The sequence below is a fragment of the Eurosta solidaginis genome, chromosome 5 (genome assembly GCF_040869045.1).
Source record: "Eurosta solidaginis isolate ZX-2024a chromosome 5, ASM4086904v1, whole genome shotgun sequence".
NCBI classification, from domain to species: Eukaryota; Metazoa; Arthropoda; class Insecta; order Diptera; family Tephritidae; genus Eurosta; species Eurosta solidaginis.
Window position 1 is genome coordinate 29483828 of NC_090323.1, and position 22410 is coordinate 29506237.

Genomic DNA, 22410 nt, shown 5'->3' on the forward strand with positions numbered 1-22410 from the left:
AACCTCTCTACCGGTGTAGGTAAACTTTGGTCCACCGTAAAGTCCCTATCGAATCCGACTAAGCACAAAGACAAAGTTTCGCCTTTGTCGATAAGGTGCTGTCGGATGCGAAAAAATGCGCGAGCGCTTTCTGCCGACAATATATAATGCATCCTACGGTCGACAAAGATAGACGGAGAGCCAATAGGCACGCGCATAAACACAAACTCAGCGCGTCACCAATTACCATCACCGCTAGAGAGGTTGAGGACGCCATTGGTCGCGCTAAACCATCCAAAGCAGTGGGCCCAGACGGCATAGCCATGCCGATGCTTAAAAACCTAGGGAAAGAGGGTTTCAAATATTTAGCGCATGTCTTCAACCTGTCTCTTTCCACCTTTGTCATACCCGAGAAATGGAAAATGGCCAAGGTGGTCCCGCTACTAAAGCCTGGGAAACCAGCTAACGTAGGTGAGTCATATCGTCCGATATCTCTCCTATCGCCAGTGGCAAAGACGCTTGAAGCCATTTTGCTCCCTTATTTCCAAGCACATTTGCAGCTAGCCCCTCATCAGCATGGCTTCAGAAAACTCCATAGCACTACCTCCGCGCTAAATGTCATTAGCACCCAGATAAATTGCGGTTTGAATTAATATCCCCACCATAGAACAGTACTCGTAGCGTTAGACCTATCAAAAGCTTTTGATACGGTCAACCATGGCTCGTTACTGCAAGACCTGGAAGGGTCCACCCTTCCCCCATGTCTTAAAAGGTGGACCGCAAATTATCTGGGTGGTCGGCAGGCATCGGTGCAATTCAGAAACGAAACATCAAAACAAAGGAGAATTAAACAAGGGGTGCCACAGGGTGGTGTCCTATCCCCGCTTTTGTTTAATTTCTACATATCTAAGCTACCTTCACCACCGAAAGGAGTCACAATCGTTTCTACGCCGATGACTGCACAATAATGGCCACAGGCCCAGGCCCAAAGATCGATGAGCTATGCAATAAAATAAACGGCTATCTCCCTGATCTCTCCAGTTTTTTCGCCTCGCGAAACCTGGCATTGTCACCGACTAAATCTTCCGCGACCTTGTTTACAACATGGACGCCCCAAATGTCGACCATATTGAACATCCACGTCGATGGCACTACGCTACCGACTGTCCTACACCCCAAAATCTTGGGTGTGACGTTTGATCAGGATCTACATTTTGGTGCGCACGCAACCGCAATTGTTCCAAGAATTCAGAGCCGTAATAAAATCCTCAAATCCCTTGCTGGCAGTACCTGGGGAAAAGATAAAGAAACGCTCTTGACCACATACAAAGCAATTAGCCAGCCGATTACGTGCTACGCGTCACCCATATGGTCGCCAAGCCTAAAAACCACCCACTGGAAGAAACTACAGGCCTGCCAAAATACTGCTCTCAGAATCGCCACGGGCTGTCTTCTTATGTCCCCAGTACACCATCTGCATAATGAGGCGAGAATACTCCCTATCAGGGAGAGAAATGAGATGCTGACCAAACAGTTTCTGTTGAATACCCAGAAACCTGGGCATCCCAACAGACATCTGATTGACGAACCAGCACCGCCTAGGGGCCTAAGGAGTCATCTCCGTAAGCATTTTGAGGAAATACGGCACCTGAGAACCCAGCCGTATGAAGCGGAAAAACACAAGCAGGTCCTTGGTGAACTCCATAGACAGGCGTCGGACCTTTATGTCGGGAATTGCCCGGTGAATCCAGTACTTGAAGAAAAATATCCAGAACTCGCAGAAGAGGAACGCATACTCCCCAGGGAAACGCGTGTCACTCTTGCTCAACTTCGTTCTGGATACTGTAACAGGTTAAACTCTTACCTATCCAGAATCAACCCCGATATACAAAATGTATGCCCTGCTTGCAATGTGTCCCCACATGACACCAACCATCTCTTTAATTGTAATGTGGAACCAACGCCTCTAACACCCCTTTCCTTATGGTCCACCCCTGCTGAAACGGCAAGTTTCCTTGGACTCCCGTTAGAGGATATTGATGACAATTTGTGATCGGTCGCGGCTATTAGGTGGGGCGAGCATTGCTACAACAACAACAACCGCTGAAGCAAGGCGGAGAAGTGTTGATGGGATATTCAGTGCCGATGCTTGTGAACATCATAGCATCTGGGGAAGCTCGGGTACCAGCACTAGAGGTAAGTCTTTATTTACTTGTATTGTAATAATAGGGGAATGACCCGACTCTTATTACAGCGGTAAGGGAGGAGGTCCTGGACCACACCCTGGTTAGTAGAGAACTGGAAGGTCGCATATCTGGCTTGAGGGTTCTCAACGAGCACTCCTTCTCTGATCACCAATATATTCAGTTCTCGGTGAACGAAGAACGTCCCAGTAAAATATCTTTTAAGAACCCAAAAAGTACTAACTGGGATTTGTATTGTAGGAAGCTGGGAGAGCTATTGCCTGCGGCGCCCACCGTTAGTTCGGACTGGTCCGAATCTGAGATAGATGTTCTGATGGGAAACTTCTCCTCCGCAAGCAATAACGCCTTTCAACTGTCCTGTCCATTGAAAACTTACAGGTGGAAGGGCAAGCCGCCTTGGTGGTCTGATTCTCTTGACGACCTAAGAGTGTCCAGTCGGCGGCTGTTCAACAGAGCCAGGACGAGTAAATTACCTTCGGACTGGAAGCTATATAAGGTGTGTCTGGGGATTTATAAGGATGGCCAAGCGAGATTCGTGGCGAAGCTTCTGCGAAAACGTAGAAGGCCGCAATGAATCCGCGAGGCTTATAAAAATACTCCCAAGGAATCCCGTCCCTATGGCGTATCTGAGAGATGATGGTGGGGACTGGTCGATGAGTAGCGAGGAGTCCTTAAATCGTTTACTGGACAATCATTTTCCCTATGTCCCAGTTCAGCAGGGATCTTGGCAGCGGTCGTTGGCCAGGCGGAAGTGCCTGCCATTCCACTACGGGAAAGTCAAATAACCTGGGATATAGGGTCGTTCAAGCCCTATAAGTCTCCGGGCCCGGATGGAATCATTCCTGCGCAACTTCAAAAGTCTTTAGGAATTTCCTGCCGCTGGTTGGACAGCATCGACACTAAATGCCTCAGGCTTAACTATATCCCGAAGTCTTGGCACACGGTCAGGGTCATATTCATTCCGAAGGCCTGCAGAAGCTCTCATGTATGAGCTAAGGATTTCAATCCAATCAGTCTCACGTCGTTTCTTCTTAATACGTTTGAGCGGCTGATTGACCTGTACCTACGGGAAAAGATACTTCGGGGGTTACTATCGGCTTCACAGCAAGGGTAGATCGACGCAAACGGCTCTCAATTCGTTTGTAAAGCAGGCCTCTTAAGCTAGCCCAACCTTTTCAGCACAATCAAAAAACGAAACCGTACTAAATTGTACAATATTTAATGCTAATTTAATACGGGTTAATTAAATTTATTACACTCGTATTTTAATAAACATCGAGGGTTGCGCTAGCTTAAGTTTAATTTAAGTTTAAGCTAGCCCAACCCATATGCACAATCAAAAAAGGAAAACATATTTAATTACAGCATATCTAATGCCAATTTAATACGGGTTAATTAAATTTATTACACTTGTTTTTTTTTAAATATCGAGACCGTACTAAATTGCACTTAAACTTAAGCTAGCCCAACCCTCGATATTTATTAAAATACAAGTGTAATAAATTTAATTAACCCTTATTAAATTAGCATTAAATATTGTGCAATTTAGTGCGATCTCGTTTTTTGATTGGGCTGAAAAGGTTGGGCTAGCTTAAGAGACCTTTGTAAAGCAAATAGGAGGGTCCCTAAAACACAAAGAGCTTACTCTGGGTGCCTTTCTGGACATCGAGGGGGCTTTTAACAATGTCTTACCGTGGGCAATCGAAAGAGCTCTGGTGGGTTTAGGAGCCGAGGCGGCTCTGGTTGAATTTATTAAAAAAACTCCTGTGCGGCAGATTTGTCGCAGCGGAGTGAGGAGGAGCCATAATTGACAGGAAGGTGTGCAGGGGCACGCCACAGGGATGTGTCGTATCTCGTCTGCTCTAAGTTGTGGTAGTCAACGAGCTTCTTGTGGAGCTGGAAGCCCATGGTTGCCTATGCAGATGACATCACTATCCTAGTCATGTGCGATGTTCTGCTGGGCTATCTGGATACTGTGACTAGGTGGGCTGAATCATGAGGATTGGCGGTCCACCCGGGAAACGGAATAGGTCCTTTTTGCAAGGAGATATAAGATGCCTGATTTCAGAACTCCCTCGATTGGAGGGGTACCGTTGGTACTTTCTGATAGGGTTAAATATTTGGGGATTGTTTTGGGCAAGAAACTGTCCTTGATACCCAATGTGGATGATAGGGCCAGGAAGGCGCCAGTTGCCTTGTACTGCTGCAGAGAGGCTATGGGAAAGAGATGAGGACTCTCGCCAGGAGTAGTACACGGGCTTTATAAAATGGTGGACAAACCGATTCTGCTATATGGGGTGCTGGTCTGGTGGAAAGCATTTGACACGGCGAGCATCTCCAAAATGTTAGTGTCAGTGCAACGGACGGCGCTGATTGCTATCAGCGGCGCTCTCAGAACAACACCTACCTTGGCACTAAACATCATGCTGAACCCATATCCAGTAGATATTGCGGGAAAGGCAGCCGCGGCCCGGTGGCTGGTCAGGCTTCGTGATATGGGATATGGGCTTTCTGACTTCGAACACTCTAGCCTTCTTACCAGTTCTAGTTAAATATGTGAAAAAAAATAAACGAACTGGATTTAAGTAAATTCGGTATATGCTGTGCTTCAATTTGTGAGTAATGTCCCTCTAAATTTATTAAGTGTGATTTTGTTGTGTCAAAGAAACAACATTGTAATAGAATTGCGTTGCTTTTATTCAGAAACAACCATGAATACAGTTGAAATAATCTTGTAAATTGCTGACCGACTGCTTACCTAATATTAAAATAACCGTCCGTCGTTTGCTCATCGTTTGTCCATGTTTGTCCAGGAAAATTTTTCATTTGTCCACTTTTTGTTATAAAAAATTGCTAAAAGCGTAAATTTTATGTAAATTTTAAATCTTTGAGTGTAGTTTAAAAAAATTTAGCTTTCTCATTGTATTGTAAAATTTTATTGAATGGAGTTAGCAGCACAACACAACTTTCACTACAGATCAATGGCATAATATACTTTGCCAAAATGACTTTAGGCTGAAATGTTACGTTGTGACGTGGATATCCACAAAGTGTATTTTCTCTGTTTTGGACAGTTTTCTAAATCTTTAAGTTTTCACTTACATTGGTTTTGGCAACCTATCTATATCGTTTTTTTAACCCTCATTCCCGTGAAACTTCTGCAACAAGCTGTAAAAACAGTACCTCGTAAAATATATTCGATATTATGAACCTCTATTCTTTCAGGAATTTCTAAAAGGAGAATCTGGTTGTGGTATTTAGACTAACTTACGGTTAAAAAAACGTGCGTATCAATTAAAAGAAAAAGACTGGATATTTTTTTGGGTTGAACATATTCTGCACTTTTCTATTCTTTTCCCTAAATTGTGACGAACATTTTTTTTACATGTGTTCCAAAGCTCAATTCTTGATCACGCCCATTCACGTTCAGGACATTTAAATTTTTCATCACATCCCCACATTTTTGAAAACAGTTATTTCAATATTAGGTACGTACTCCCATAGCAATCTAGATATCCATTATCAATTTTAAACATCAACATTCGCATACTTTATGATAAAGGAGAAAACTACAATTTCTGATTTTGTGTCTATGAAATTTTTGAAGGCTGCATAATTACGGTATTAATGGGTGACTATCTCCATAACAGCGCCAATCGCGCAAGTATTTTACACGTACACCTTTTGACTATCTAATGGCACCGGATTACATTTGTTTCCGTTTAGTAAAACTTGGCATTTACGCTTTCGCAAGGGCTTTTCGTAGCAAAAATTTACGGAGTAAATATTCGGTCAAGGACGCTGCTCTGTTGTTGTTGTTGTAGCAATGCTCGCCCCACCTAATAGCCGCGACCGATCACAAATTGTCATCAATATCCTCTAACGGGAGTCCAAGGAAACTTGCCGTTTCAACAGGGGTGGACCATAAGGAAAGGGGTGTTAGAGGCGGTGGTTCCACATTACAATTGAAGAGATGGTTGGTGTCATGTGGGGACACATTGCAAGCGGGGCATACATTTTGTATGTCGGGGTTGATTCTGGATAGGTAAGAGTTTAACCTGTTACAGTATCCAGAACGAAGTTGAGCAAGAGTGACACGCGTTTCCCTGGGGAGTATGCGTTCCTCTTCCGCAAGTTTTGGATAATTTTCGTTAAGTACTGGATTCACCGGGCAATTCCCGGCATAAAGGTCCGACGCCTGTTTATGGAGTTCACCAAGGACCTGCTTGTGTTTTTTCACTTCATACGGCTGGGTTCTCAGGTGCCGTATTTCCTCAAAATACTTACGGAGATTACTCGTTAAGCCCCTAGGCGGTGCTGGTTCATCAATCAGATGTCTGTTGGGATGCCCAGGTTTCTGGGTATTCAACAGGAACTGTTTGGTCAGCATCTCATTTCTCTCCCTGACGGGGAGTATTCTCGCCTCATTATGCAGATGGTGTTCTGGGGACATAAGAAGACAGCCCGTGAGATTCTGAGAGCAGTATTTTGGCAGGCCTGTAGTTTCTTCCAGTGGGTGATTTTTAGGCTTGGCGACCATATGGGTGACGCGTAGCACGTAATCGGCTGGCTAATTGCTTTGTATGTGGTCATGAGCGTTTCTTTATCTTTTCCCCAAGTACTGTCAGCGAGGGATTTGAGGATTTTATTACGGCTCTGAATTCTCGGAACAATTGCGGCTGCGTGCGCACCAAAATGTAGATCCTGATCAAACGTCACACCCAAAATTTTGGGGTGTCGGACAGTCGGTAGCGTAGTGCCATCGACGTGAATGTTCAAAATGGTCGACATTTGGGGCGTCCATGGAGAGATCAGGGAGGTAGCCGTTTATTTTATTGCAGAGCGCATCGATCTTTGGGCCTGGGCCTGTGGCCATTATTGTGCAGTCATCGGCGTAGGAAACGATTGTGACTCCTTCCGGTGGTGAAGGTAGCTTAGATATATAGAAATTAAACAAAAGTTGAGATAGGACACCACCCTGCGGCACCCCCTGTTTAATTCTCCTTGGTTTTGATGTTTCGTTTCTAAATTGCACCGATGCCTGCCGACCACCCAGATAATTTGCGGTCCACCTTTTAAGACATGGGGGAAGGGTAGACCCTTCCAGGTCCTGCAGTAACGAGCCATGGTTGACCGTGTCAAAAGCTTTTGATAGGTCTAGCGCTACGAGTACTGTTCTATGGTGGGGGTATTGATTTAAACCGCAATTTATCTGGGTGCCAATGGCATTCAGCGCGGTGGTAGTGCTATGGAGTTTTCTGAAGCCATGCTGATGAGGGGCTAGCTGCAAATTTGCCTGGAAATAAGGGAGCAGAGTGGCTTCAAGCGTCTTTGCCACTGGCGATAGGAGAGATATCGGATGATACGACTCACCTATGTTAGCTGGTTTCCCAGGCTTTAGTAGCGGGACCACCTTGGCCATTTTCCATTTCTCAGGTATGACAAAGGTGGAAAGAGACATATTGAAGACATGTGCTAAATATTTGAACCCCTCTTTCCCTAGGTTTTTAAGCATCGGCATGGCTATGCCGTCTGGGCCCACTGCTTTGGATGGTTTAGCACGACCAATGGCGTCCTCAACCTCTTTAGCGGTGATGGTGATTGGTGACGCGCTGAATTTGTGTTTATGTGCGCGTCTATTGGCTCTCCGTCTATCTTTGTCGACCGTAGGATGCATTATATATTGTCGGCAGAAAGCGCTCGCGCATTTTTTCGCGTCCAACAGCACTTTGTCGCCAAAGGCGATGGAAACTTTGTCTTTGTGCTTAGTCGGATTCGATAGGGACTTTACGGTGGACCAAAGTTTACCCACACCGGTAGAGAGGTTACAACCTCTTAGGTGCTCCTCCCATTTCGCCCGCTTGTGTTCATCTACAAGCAATCTGATGCGTTGGTTTATATCCCTTATTTGGGGGTCACCTGGGTCAAGCTGTCTTATAAGGTCACGTTCTCTCGCTAAGTTTGCGGCCTCCGCCGGGAAGTGGGGCCGGATTTCGGGAACTCTCCCGGCGGGAATGAAATGTGCCGAGGCGGATTTAATGACCTTACGGAAGGCACGCTCCCCTTGGCGGGCATCAGTCGGGATAGGGAGGGCAGCAAGGCGGCCGTCTGTAAAGGATTTATATTCTTCCCACTTTCCTTTTTTGAAGTTTATGAAAGTGCGTTTTTCAGTGACGATGAAGTCGGCGTTACGCTCAAGCGAAATAAGTATGGGCAGGTGGTCGGATGCCAATGTTACCATCGGCTGCCATTTGACGCAGTTTACGAGTTCTGCGCTCACGATTGAGATATCGGGCGAGCTGTGACAGCTTCCTACCATACGTGTGGGGGCGTCTCCGTTTATTGTGCAGAACGTCGTTTCTTCTATTTGATCCGCCAACATCTCACCCCTACTGTCTGCCCGCAAGTTTGAATGCCATAGATCATGATGGACATTGAAATCGCCTAAGATAATGCGATTGTTGCCAGTGAGTAACAGGTGGCAGGAGGGATGTAGATGTTGATGATTTCTAGGTTTGCATAGCCTGACCGGACAGATAGGCCTTGACGTTCTAAGACATTGTCCCTGCGGTCGATGCCAGGATCAAATATACAATATTGCACATAGTGGTGTATGATAAACGCGAGACCGCCTTCATTTCCGCTCTCGCGGTCTTTCCTGTGGACGTTATACCCAGAGCAGGTCTGCAATGCAGATCTTGCTGTCAGTTTAGTCTCTTGAATCGCAGCAATGCGGATGTTGTGCCGCTTCATGAAATCGACTATCTCCGTAATCTTCCCAGTTAGTCCATTACAGTTTAACTGCAGAATTCTGAAGTGCATAAGGGGAGACGTCGCCACTCTGGGGGTAAGTGATGGGTGACTACGCCTGGGTTTGGGAAGGCCAGGACGCAATTGCTGTTGTGGCCCTAGGACTGGGCGTCCTTGGGCAAGCATTGGGGTACCCGGATGATTTGGGTTTGCGGCCTGGCAACAAGGCGCGATGAAACCCTTCGGGGGGTTGCCGTCGCGGAGACCAGAACATCTAGGGAAGTGGCACCACCCAAGGCAGGAGCTGCATTGGGCGGATGTCGCAAACATATATATTCTGTGCTGGCAAACGGTGCAAACGGAGGTAGGGACTAAGAGTCTGTTTCCCTGACCTACACGATTGCTGCCGGAAAAGAGGGGGGGGGGGGGGAGAAGACGGGGGCAGGGGCTGCTGTTCAGCATTGCTTCCGACTCTACAACGAAGATTGTAGTTATGAGTGGTAGCAGCTGTTTGAGTTGTTGGCGCCGTGAGGCGCGAGCAGCAGCGGGTACTTGTTGTGGCTTGCTGAGCAGCGGGGCTGCTGGAAGGTAGTGGGGGGGGGGGGGGCGCTTAGACGTAGACTACGGGACGCCCTTGGGCGTGAACAGCAAGGAGCCACAAAAGATTTATAAAAGTTACGTGGACGTCGGGTTTTGGAATCAAGCCCAGAACAACCTGTCCGATGCAACCATCCCTTGCACGAGACACACTGAACAGAGTATGACCGTCCTAAAACGATTCTTTTCCGGCAGATGCGGCAAAACCATTTCTCAGGACCGGGGTCAGGAGACGGACCCGGATTGGATTCGATGCCTTCCCGGAGTAAGAGAATATGGAGCATTCCTGCTGCAAGGAGCTGCTGGGAGGATGACAATTTGTGGGAGGGACGAAACAAATTAGATGGGGTCACACTGAAATGACAGTCCTTGGTCGGGAAAAATCCCGAGTCGCTCCGGTACATAGAACCGACTGCCTTGGGAAGCGCTTGGGGACGCTGCTCTCGAAATCATAAGCTTTTAAGTGGATATCATTGCGTAACTCGCGGGTGAAAATCGTATAATCCTCGGCGCATCTACATAATTTTAATTTTACAAGGATCCTGGAGACAATTTTCAAAATGTAGGGCAAAATTTGCAAATGCTTATGTTCAAAACATTGATTTCAACAGTTTTCTTTAAACCAAAACGATATTTTAGAAAGAAAGTAGACGGATTTAATATTGAAAGATGTTAATGGTTATATGGCCAGTCCAAAATGTATTTTCCTGGCCTTATGATTTAAGAGTTGACTATGGATGACGGCGTAGCTTCAGTTTTCAGACTAGTACGACTGTCCACTACGCTAGGGTAGTAGCACACCCGGCCATTTGTTCGAATGTCTTGGAAAGGCTTGTGCTTTACCACTTTCAATCGTCTTGGGAAGAAAAAGGCCTAACCTGGTAAATATACATATATGTATGTGGTTATAGCAATAATCGCCTAAGTCGCATGATATACCTATACGCACATTTCTAACAAGGGCCATAACGTGTAGGTGATATTTAAACTTGGTTGATAGGCTATAGTGATTCACTCCAAGATACTAGTTGGGGATAGGGACGCCAACTTTAACAAATGTCTACTCGGGAGGCTTGGGTGTTGAATGATGAAGTGTGAAAGCCAAAATTAACATTTCAAACGCTATTTTATAGTTGCCCAAATAAACAACAGAGGTTTGAATATAAGGCCAACTGATTTTTCAAACCGTTATCATAGGTACATACATATATCTTCAACTTATGTAAGAAGTGAGAGTCCGGAACTTATTTGGGATTGTGCGATTGGTCCACGTATAAATAAACAAACAATGGCAAAGACATTTTGTTTTGAAAAAGTTTAGCAAAATGCGTCATTTCATTTCGTTAGAATATCAAAAAATATGTACATTTGCTTTGTTATTTTTATAGAGCAAAATATGTTTGTTCAGCTAATTAAAACAAACAAAAAACAAGTAAGGGTGTCTAAGTTTGGGTGCAACAGAATATTATATAGTCAGCGTGAGTTTGAATTGTACAGTTCATTCCAGATAAATTATTTTTTCGAATTTCGCTACGCGGAATTTTTTTTTTGATGCTGTAGAAAATGTTTTGTATTACTTGATCGGAATAGGAGCGTGGCACCGCCCATTCAAAAAAAATTCTCCTCTTACAATAAAACTTGGTAAGTAAAATATCATTGAAACTAAACTATTTTTCGCTATGATATAGCTTATTATTCTAGTCTACGACCCGTTTAAACATCTTTTATATAAAATTGGGCGTGGTTTTCAACCGATCTCGTCCATTTTTCCTTGAAATATTTCCTGCTATAAGGAAAATATGTGCACCCAAACTTATTACGATCCTTTAACATTGGTCATAAAAGGGGCGATGCCATGCCATTAAGAGTCTTAATATCAGTTCACGCATCAAATTTTAACATTCTAAATGAATTTTTTTACTAAACAATCAGGTTTTATGTGTTTTCCAAAATGTTATATATGTAAAAAGTGGGCGTGCTTACTACACGATTTCACTAATTTGTAATAGCGATGGGAGATGAGCGCCAAGGAGCCCATATACCAAATTTCAATATTTTATTCTCAATATTTACTCAAGTTATTGTGTTCACCGACAGATGGACGGACGGGTGGACTGACATGGCTAAATCAATTCCTTTTTTCATCCTCAGCATTTTTATATTTTCAAGTCTATATTTATCTTGATTCGTTTATGCCCCGGACCATGAAAACATCAGATGAAGCGGCTTTCGCGAATGAAAGATGACGCTCAGGTGAAGAAAGTGTTTCTATCGGAATCCGCCTATGGAAGCAGAGGTAGGGGCCCCCCCCCTCCCCACTCCACCGGAAGGAACAAGGGGAAAACGATTTAAAATACCTTGGTATGACCAATTGGCGCCGGTTGGCAGATAAATAAAGCAAGTAAGTGAAATACCTTTCGTTTGATACCCATATCGGCATATCTCATGCATTTTTTTTCTAATTTCGAATGGCAACCCTACTCAACCCTAAATAAATACCTTGGTATGACCAATTGGCGCCGGTTGGCAGATAAATAAAGCAAGTTTGATACCCATATCGGCATATCTCATGCAATTTTTTTTTCGAATAGGTGGCAACCCTAATCGGCAACCCTACTCAAAAATGTCCCTATTGTAATGCGAATTGAAATACCTTTCGTTTGATACCAACTAGCTTTGACTAGCTTTAACTTGGGACGCTCGTAGACCTATCATACTGCCACGTCTCCACCGTGTTTCATATCTCATAACAGAATTTTACCACCGAAAATTTCATCATCACCACAACGAAATTGTAGTTAATGAAATGAGACAGCGGTATTTCGTGCATGGCTTGAGAGCCTTGGTCAGAGAAACGGCAAAGAATTGTCAACTATGCCGAAACTGCAAAGCTCTACCAGCTTTCCCGGAAATGGGAAATATTCCACCAGAGAGATTTGCAGCGTACGAAAGGCCATTTACAAATACTGGTGTAGACTTTTTTGGGCCCTAGGAAATAGTGTTTGGCAGGCGACGAGAGAAACGCTGGGGGGTTGTGTTTACCTGTTTGATTATCAGAGCAGTGCATATTGAGGTTTGCAACTCGTTGTCCACAGATTCGTTCCTGCTCGTGTTGAAACAGTTTATGTCTCGCCGTGGTGTACCAAAGTGCATATGGTCAGACAATGGAACTAATTTTCGCGGGGCTAGTCGTATACTGCAAAACGAAATGGAACGGATGATATCCGGAGACCTGGAGAGGCATCATCCTGAAATAAAATGGCACTTCATTCCGCCTATAACCCCTCATATGGGCGGTGCCTGGGAGCGCATAGTCCGATCAATCAAATCCATTTTGATGGATATTCTCCCAAAAATGGATATTCGAGAAGAGGTGCTCAGGGCAGCTTTGGCCGACGTCGAGTATACTTTGAATTCTCGCCCATTAACTTACATACCTTTGGATTACCCCGAAATGGAGGCACTAACTCCAAATAATTTTCTCTTGGACAATTCTAGCGGCATACGAGAAAACGGCGAGCATAGCCCGTGTGTAAAAGATTTGGGTAAACATTTTAGAATATCCAGTCAAATTTCAGATCAGTTTTGGAAGAGATGGATCCGTGAGTATCTACCCTGCTTAACCAGACGAACAAAGTGGTTCCAAAAGACACCACAACCTATTGCAATGGGCGATGTGGTTATAATCGCAGATGGCAACTGAAAGAGGAATACTTGGCTGAAAGGAGTGGTAATCGATGTTCACGCTTCCAAAAACGGGCAAGTACGAAGCGCTGTAGTGAAAACCGAGGCAGGGCTGCTCACTCGACCTGCTGTAAAACTCGCATGATTGGACGTGAAGGGTAAACCTTGCACAGAGAACTGCTCAAAGTTTACGGAGGAGGGGATGTTGCGGCGCCCGTAAAACAATACGCCGGCGTTAGTGTCATCGCAAACCGGCTGTGCCTTTCGCTTACTTCTATTCCCATTCATTCGTTGTCAAGTTACTGCGCTCTCACACGATACTTATATTTACGTTCAATAGCGGCAAAACAGCGAGTTCCGCTAATTTCTATATATTTTGTTATATTAAATTCATTTTAAAGGAATAGTTCCGCTAGTTGCTGTTTTCGATATATAAGTCAAGTAAACTTAAAATTGTATTCTTTTAAGCGTTCGGGTGTTAAGCTATACACAAGTGTAAGTTTATTCATTAAATTAAATGTGAGCCTTGTATATAAATAATCGCTGAATAAATTTGCAGATTTTAGTGTGTTTGTATCATCACTGAAAATACGTTTATTTATTTCACACCTGGCGCTACAATCATGTTTCCCCGTCCAGGAAGAGGGGAAAGAACAAAAAATTTGATTACCACACCATACACATATTTGATATTTAATCCCAAGTGATCGGAAAAAAATCTGACCACTTTTGATTTTCGGTTCGTGATGGACCTTATTTGGGATTCGCCCATATATAAGTAAACAAACAATTGCAAAGAAATTTTGTTTAGAAAAAATATAGCAAAATGCGTCATTTCATTTCGTTAGAACATCAATAAATACATATGATTTGTTATTTTGATAGAGCAAAATCTGTTTGTTCAGCTAATTAAAACAAACAAAAGAACGACTCAATTAGGTATAAAAGTGCCCAAAAAATTTTTCTTGGTGTACTTTATACTTTAAAAGTGGTAGAAAAGGTTTAAACTAAAAAAAAATGAATCAAGGAAATGAGTTCGTGCTGCTTTTTTTACTGCTTATCTCGCTTTTGACTTATACGAGTGCTCATTTTCGGGTTATAGGTGGCGAAGTGATAGAGATAAAGGATAGCCCACACTCTGTGGCAATATTCTATAAAAATAGCTATCGATGCGTTGGTTCGATAGTCAGTCGTAAATCGGTTGTTACAGCGGCGAATTGCGTAGCATTTCGACCTAAGGGTGATTTCCACATTGTAGCTGGTAAAACCGATATATTCCGAGGAAACCCGCGTCCACACTTTGTGGAGGAAATATATATTCCTGATGATTATAATGACGAACCAAATTTAATGGACATAGCTGTGCTTCACGTGTATCGATGCTTTGCACAGACTCGTGAAGTAAAAAGGATATCAATTAGGACTGATCCAGTAATAGTGCGCCAATCGTTTGAAATTAGTGGATGGGGTCGGACAAATATACTCGAAAACACTCGCTCTTTGCTTGTTCTCAAACGTACGCGCGTGCAAATAAAAGAACGTACTGACGTATATGGGGAACCACCAATATCGGAAAGGGTAGCAGAAACAACCTTATATGCTGGAGCAAGTGGATACGATATATGGAAGGGAGATGCTGGAGCAGCCGGCGTTCTGAGTAACGAACTTTGTGCGGTGGCAATACGTATATGTAGCAACGACAATGCTCCGTGTTTATATACGAATGTAACTAGTCCAAAAGTTTGGAACTTTATACAATCCAAGATAATTATAATTGAAAATTCATAATAGATTATATAAATTGACTGTTGATTGGAATATCAACCTAACTCGACTGAGCGCCGAATTTCGAAACATTTTGAGATAGCGCATTTTCGTAACAGCAGTTGACATATGCTGATATTCCGCTCGAAATAATTATATTGTTTTTCTTGTATTATTTACAAATAAATTGATATAATTGTGAGTAAATAAATATTTTTTATTCCCAGTACAGGCAGCTGGGGTTATCAACCTTGCCCATTCTGTGCAGGTATTTGCGGAAGTAACCGTGTCCGGTTAGAAACTGGGTCAGGTAAAAGTCTACCTCTCGCTTCAACCATGGATTCAGACCTAGTAACGAACCTTGGGCTGCTCCACCTGTTCTTTTTACTTTTTTTTTTTTGACCCACTCATGGTAATATATAAGATGTAAGAGACAGGTAGTTACTTAAAATTTCTAACAAATATTGCGGTACCTTGAAAGTGCCTTCTAGTGTCTCAAGTATGTCCTCGCACCTGGCTGAGTTAAAAGCGTTTTTGGCGTCCAACGTGACCAGCAACACTATAGATCTTGCTCTGTGGCACACTGTCTTGGGATCTCATTTCGCTTTTGGAATGAGAAACAGAACCATATGGTGGGAAAGTTCTTTCTTCGAGACATTTGTTGTACATGTGCAACATAAGTTCTGGGCAGTTATTTGCAGTTAGCCTAGTTGCCTCTGCAGGTATTTCATCGGTGCTTTTCTAGGTGCCCTCAGGGGTCTCCATCCACTTCCTCGCAAAGCGCTTTCCCGCACGTAAGCTTGCTTTGTTTAATGGCAGCACTAAGACCTTTCGTCGCTCCTTTGTACGCTTCCAACTTTTCTAGAGCCCAAGGCCTGCCGCGCGCGCGGGTTACTAGCCTTTGCATCCTATGGCATATTTTCCGCGGCTCCACGATTTCGCATTCCCACCAATATACCTGATTTTACCCCTCCTCATACCTCTCAGTGGCTTAGAGAGATTGCAAGCGTAGCAAATGTCTTTTCAACCGTCTCTTCCGTCACACTGGAGTTGTTGATTATCCATCGGGCGTCCGCCAGTACTGATGAGGAAAATGTGGCACAGTCGACCTTGGATGCGTCCCATGCTATTTTTACGGGATAAGTAAGGTAGAACGTGATGTAGTTGTGATCGCTGCCAGTCACCTCCTCTATAACTTTCCGTCCAGAAGCGGTAAACAGCAGGCTTTCTGATAATAGTGTTATATCGGAGGTCGAGTATCCAAAGCCTGGCTCTCGGTATGTAGGGGTCTTGCCAGTGTTGAGCACGTTCAAACCGAGCTTGGCTGCCATCTCAAGGACTAACTTTCCACGGGTGCTAGTTTGCGGCACTCCCCATTCGAATGCTATTGCGTTAAAGTCTCCCGCCACAACCAAGTTACTAGTTAAGTTCCTCAGGTCGTCTTCAATAAGTTCAAGCTTGTCCCTGAACGTTTGTCATTCGGGGACAAGTAGCAGCTTACTATTGTGGTATTATTCGTAGTTACGCGGACGTAGCCTTGTCCGGTAACATGAATCACAATATTGGCGTTTGCATCTGCCATCCAGATTGCGGCGGTGCCGGTGTCGTCTATGTGCCAATCTTTTCGGGCTCTATAAGGTTCATTGATGATAACGCAGTTAGATTTATGGTCTAGGCCAACTGTTGTAGTAGCTCATCATCAAGCCTGCTTCGGTTTAGGTTGCCTAGGATAAAACTAATCTGAAAATTGAAAATACTGCATGGTACCAATCCAGGAACCTGATCCAGCTTCTGTGAATTACACAGGTAACATTTTGGAGCTGCAGTACTGGCCGAAGCTTTGTGGCTGCTTTACCCGCACTTTCAGCAGGCGTTACTCCTATCGGAACCCTCGCAGTCAGCCTTCCGGTGCCCGTAGCCGAGACACCTAAAGCAGCGTTGCACTTCTGCTCGCTCTCTGATCCGGAATTGTAACCATCCGATAGGAATTTTACTTCTTTTACGTAGGACGTTGCCAATATTCTCGTCCACTTCGACGACCGCCATTTTGTGTTCTCTTTGGTTCGCTGCGAACACAGAGACACGGAAGTGTCTATGTACACATCTCTCAGCGTCTCAAACGTTTTTAGCAAAAGTGGTGTTAAATTAGCAAGCCTGTAGTTTTTGGGATACATATGCCCGACCTACCCCGCCTTAGGTAGGTAAGATGCAAGAGCAGTTTTCAGCTCATTGCTCCACCATGGCGGCTCTACTTTTTTTCTGAAACTTCTTAAAAGGCAAGTTCTTTTCATTGGACTCCTACGGTTTTGTTTCTAGATGTTTCTGAAATTTCGCTCAGTTCGTTGACCTAGACTCTTCAAAAGCTCCTCCCTTCTCTACCCTAGTTAGGGGGATGCTGAGGCTTATATACACATCGTCGGAGAAGGATGGTTTTGCAAGGACAATCCATGCATACCTTGATATATCACGTTCAGAACTCAATGTAATATTAAGAACATTGCGTATGTTGGACAAACATATGTATGTGGAGACACGTCCCCTGTTGGCTACACTAGTCAACAAGAGAAATTACTTTGAAGTCTAGCTATTTAATTTCGATGTATTATGGCCCCCTAAGTACAAAAACACCCAAAATTTTAAATTCTATTGATACGATTTTTTTTTTCCTTTTTCTAAAATCACGAATTTTCACAGAGGTCTTTCCTTTTATTTTCAGACCAAATCTAAATTTTCTCGCGGAATTTTGTTTTCGCGGTTTTTTTTATTCCCGCGGAAAAATTCCTCCAATTCTTTTCTCCTAGGGAGAAAAATAATTGGGGAATAGGAATTTCGAATTTTCGAAGTCAGCTGTTTTGTCACTTGAAATTTCGTTGCGCATTTCTTATTTTGTTTAAAAAATTGAAAAGTTTAATTATTGTTGCGAATTTGTTTGAAATTAAGAAATAATAAACAATGCACATTATTGTATTTCATGTGGTATTCACTGGAATAAGTAATGAATTGGTGCCACAGCAACATCAACAGAGGAGCATAAGAAGAAGAAGACGGCGGGATAGCACAAATCCGCCGGAGTTGCATGCATTCATTCTGCAAAGCAATTTTCTGGCGGCCAAGTCGAGTTGGGTTCGCCTTTCGCCATATACCAAAATCTATTTAAGCCTTCTTAAAAATCCTTGCGCAATTTCTGCATGGCTGCATCAAATATACGAAGAGCTCTTCCGTTGCTTATGATATACTTTTCGACTTAAAATAATGAATATAGTGGTTGTTGTTGTATTAACAGTGGAAATATTGTGGTAGAATGTAAATACATATTTTAGCACAAATTTGTACAAATAAGTGTTTTTTCTTAAAAGAACCAATTTCCTTTAACTCTTTTGATGCATTCCCTTTAATTTGCCTAGTGAAAAAACTCCTATGACACGGCAGAGAAATCTCCCTCTCCCTCACATTCATAATACCTACTTTCCTCGCATAACCGGTTTCCGCTTTTTCGAACATTGTTCAGAATAGGAGGAAAGAGAGAAGTGAAAAAACTCACAAGGAATTTTTATTTAGAATACGAGGAATGGGAGAAGGGAAAAAACTCGCACGGAATTTTGTTTAGAATCGGGCTGTTTATCATATCTTGGAAATTACTTATCTGAATTCGTTGAGAGAAACACCAGTGGATTCACCGCAAAATTTTCTCTTGACAAGAAAATTTTTTTATATGATCGACGGTTGTGGAGTTATTCACATAAAAATGTAAAAATTTTTTTTTTGCAAAATCGAACATTTTTTTATTTTTCAAAAATTCATAAAAAATTGAACGTTTTAAAAACTTACCATTTTTATTTCACGGTCTTAAAACTGTAAACATTATAAATAGTTGAAACCTTATTTCGTGAAAATACATGAACAAATGTTGATTTTATTGACAATAAAGTGAAAATACCCAATTTAGCGAAAATTTTGCATATCAAGTCTATTATTGTTTTTGACAAACAGATTATTTAGGTATGACATTTTGCGCAACTTTGTCTTTTTAAAGCTTACTACGGGCATCGCCAGAAATGAGAAAATTCCATAATGACACTCTAGAAATTTTTCCCCGTCAATTTTTCTTAAGCACAATGGCAATCAGAAGTCATCAATACCCATCGCACACGCCGTAAATATGAAGGAGACTTATGAAGCCATGTCCAATCTTTTAAAATATATTCATTATGAAAAACACGATTGGAAAATATGTTGCGACTTGAAAGTGGTAGCTTTACTAACTGGACTACAAGGTGGTTACACAAAACATTGTTGTTTCCTTTGCCTTTGGGATAGCCGAGATCGAAGCGCACATTATGTAAGGAAGGACTGGCCAGCAAGAACCAATCACGAAGTAGGCACACACAATATAAAATATGCTGCTCTAATAAAAAAGGATAATGTGATTTTTCCGCCATTACACATCAAGCTTGGGTTAGTCAAGAATTTTGTTAATGCGCTAAACAAAAATGAAAAAGCATTCAAACATATTCAAACAATATTTCCAAAATTATCCGCTTCAAAAATTTCTGAAGGTGTTTTTGATGGTCCACAAATCCGAAAACTACTACAGAGCTCAACATTCGAGACGTTACTATCACCCGATGAAAACGCTGCTTGGAACTCATTTAGGCTGATTGTTTCAAACTTTTTAGGAAATAATCGAGGTCCAAATTATAAGGAAATAATTTCTGATTTACTACCAACTATTAGGAAATCGGTAAGTAGGAATATGATATGATTTTTGTATATTCATCATAATTGCAACCTCTAAATTACATATACATATAATTTCAGGTGCAAACATGTCTCTAAAAATGCATTTCTTACACTCCCATTTTGATTTTTACCCTTCAAATCTTGGTGATGTCAGTGACGAGCATGGAGAACGATTTCACCAACAACTTAAGTCAATGGAGGAGCGTTATCAAGGATTCTGGAACGAAAATATGAAGGGGGATTATAATTGGTTTCTTATACGAGAATCAAATTCAGAAAATTACAGTAGACAAGTAAAAGGTAGAAACTATTTTTAAATATTTCAAGTACTAAATTTTGTAGAATTTCTTTAATAAAGGTATCTTAAATAGCTAAATAAACAAAAATATTAAAAATACGTTTTTTCCCTTCATTCACTTAATTGTTAATAATATTACCGTTTATCCATGGCCCTCACTAGGGTAGGCACCTTGTCGTTGGTGTGAGGGCTTAGCCGAACTCCATAGCGCCCGACTATGAGGCGGAGCTGTTTAGGACTGACATCTACGCCGTTTCGCCTCATACGAGGGCGGCGGGATGTCGGTGACGGGGTACGGAGCAGAGGAAGTAAAAGAGCTCTCTCGCAGTACCGTGCAGCACTAAGAATTGTACAACGCTTGGGAGCAGTGGTCGACACAACAGAAGTGGAGATCGAGCGCTTGGAATGGGCCCATGAAGCGGTAGAAGTAGGTCGAAGGCAGTTCAAAAGGTTTGCTGCGAGAAACCCTCGGTTCTGCAACCGGTACGAGGAGGAAGAAGCGTCGAATGACAGAATGAAAAGGCAATGTTCGGCGGAAGGCGACAAGCCTGCTTTCAAGAGGCAGAAAGGACCCAGTCCTAGAGCCGCGAGGCAGGGCAGTCGCATAGACAAGACAAGTAGGCCCAAAGCTGTAAGACAGATGGGCTCCAATAGCGAGGTAGCAACTACTTCGAGTCAGAGGGAAGTTCCAATTAAGGAAGTAGGAGATAAGCCAAAGGGAGATAACGCTAAGACTCCGGCTTTCTCGGAGGCGCTAAAGGGAGTTAACGCTAAGACTCCGGATTTGTCGGAGGTGCCAAAGGGAGATAACACTAAGACTCCTGCTTTTCCCGAGAAGATGAGTGATGTGGCATAGCAGTCACTGACTGTGGCGCTGGTTGATCGTAGCAGACCTTTCGGACAAATGACTACTGAAAGGTGGAGATCTGTGGAAAGGGAGTTGATTAGCTTAATGCTTAAGATGATGCGGGAACAACCAAGTAAGCCCCTTCCAACCTTTGATTCGGGGGGATGGTATAATGGTGTGAAGATGATAGCGTGCGACAACATCGCGAGCTTGTGGTGGCTGGAGGAAGTGGTTCCAAACCTCCAAAGGTAAGGCACGAACGCGCGGTTTGAGGTAGTGGATAAAGCGCAAATCCCCACGGTACCCAAAGTTAAGGTATGGATACCATGCGTGATGAAGTCGGAGGATACACTGCGACTTCTGCAGAATCAGAATCTGAACATACCGACACAGGATTGGAAGGTACTTACTGTATCTCGGCCTACCGAGGATGGTCAGTTCTACATCTTCCAAATAAACAAGCAGGCGGAGGATATTTTGTACACGCAGCCTGGTAAAATGTCCTTTGGCACTGGCAAAATTTACATGGACTCAGGAAAAGAAGTCCCGAGGATAAAAACCCTAACACGCTAGAGGTGGGCGAAGTCAAAAAGGACCTCAAAAGCCTAAGGGAAAAAAGACAGGTGGTGGTGGAGGTCCCCGACGTTACCACGAACGTGCTAGAAGATGACCAACCGCTAAATGGTGCTGTGACTCGCAGATAGGAACACCCTGCACAACAGTCACGAGAGGCTGAAGGGGACTCGAATACTCTAAACCAAAAGGGAAAGGGGAGGACGACGAAGGTGCTGGAGGGGGACAAACAGCCCAATGGTGCTGCAAGTCCTACAGATAAACCTCCAACACAGTAAAGTGGCGTCGAGCGAACTCCTAACCCTTGAGGAGGGTTCGTTTGACGTGGCGCTGATCCAGGAGCCGTGGCTCTCATCGGGAGGAAAGGTTTCTGGACTTAGCGCGCGCGGGTTTGGCGTTTACTACGCGCAAACGGAAGGACGGGTGCGAGCTGTAATAATGGTAAGGAAACATCTGCATTCATATATGCTGCCTAAATACACTACTGAGGATCTCGTAGCGGTGGCCGTTGAGCAAAAGAACAAGCAGGCATTTATCCTGGCATCCTGCTACATGGCCCATATTGCGGAGGTCCCACCGATGGAGTGCAAAAGGCTAGTACAGGAGGAAGGGCGCAAAGGGCGGTTGGTTGGAGAAAGGCGAATCCCTGTTTTGTTACATCCTGCAAACCAATTTGCAGATAGCCAACAGGGGAAATGTCCCTACATACAGTCGTCCAACATCCAGCAATGTTCTGGATATTACATTGAGCTCCGAGCGTGAGATATCAAGGTGTGATTGGATGGTTCTTGATAGACCATCCTTCTCCGACCATGCGTATATCAGCTTCAACATCCCCCTAAAGAGGGTAGAGAAGGGAGGAACCTTTAGAAACCCTAGGTCAACGAACTGGACTAAATTCCAGAAACATGTGGAAACAAAACTGGGACAACCCAAAGAGGTTGCTAATGTAGAGGAACTGGAGGAGTCGAATG

The 22410-nt window shown here is 43.4% G+C and overlaps 1 protein-coding gene and 1 long non-coding RNA gene across 8 annotated transcripts in view; one reads left to right on the plus strand and one right to left on the minus strand.

Moving 5' to 3' along the window:
• fz (frizzled) overlaps window positions 1-22410 on the minus strand; it is a 737734-nt gene that overhangs the window by 453986 nt on the left and 261338 nt on the right. Inside the window, exon 6 of one of the 7 annotated variants that reach the window (XM_067792101.1) lies at window positions 19895-19935. The exons of the other annotated variants lie outside the window; for them this stretch is intronic. Coding sequence (XP_067648202.1) covers window positions 19910-19935 — 26 coding nt within the window. The 3' untranslated portion in view covers window positions 19895-19909. Of the gene's footprint in view, window positions 1-19894; window positions 19936-22410 lie in introns of those variants that run through there. 7 annotated transcript variants of the gene reach the window in all.
• Window positions 13279-15189, plus strand: LOC137254452 (uncharacterized). Its single transcript, XR_010953999.1, has 2 exons — window positions 13279-13709; window positions 13774-15189. It is a non-coding gene; the product is annotated as an uncharacterized lncRNA (long non-coding RNA).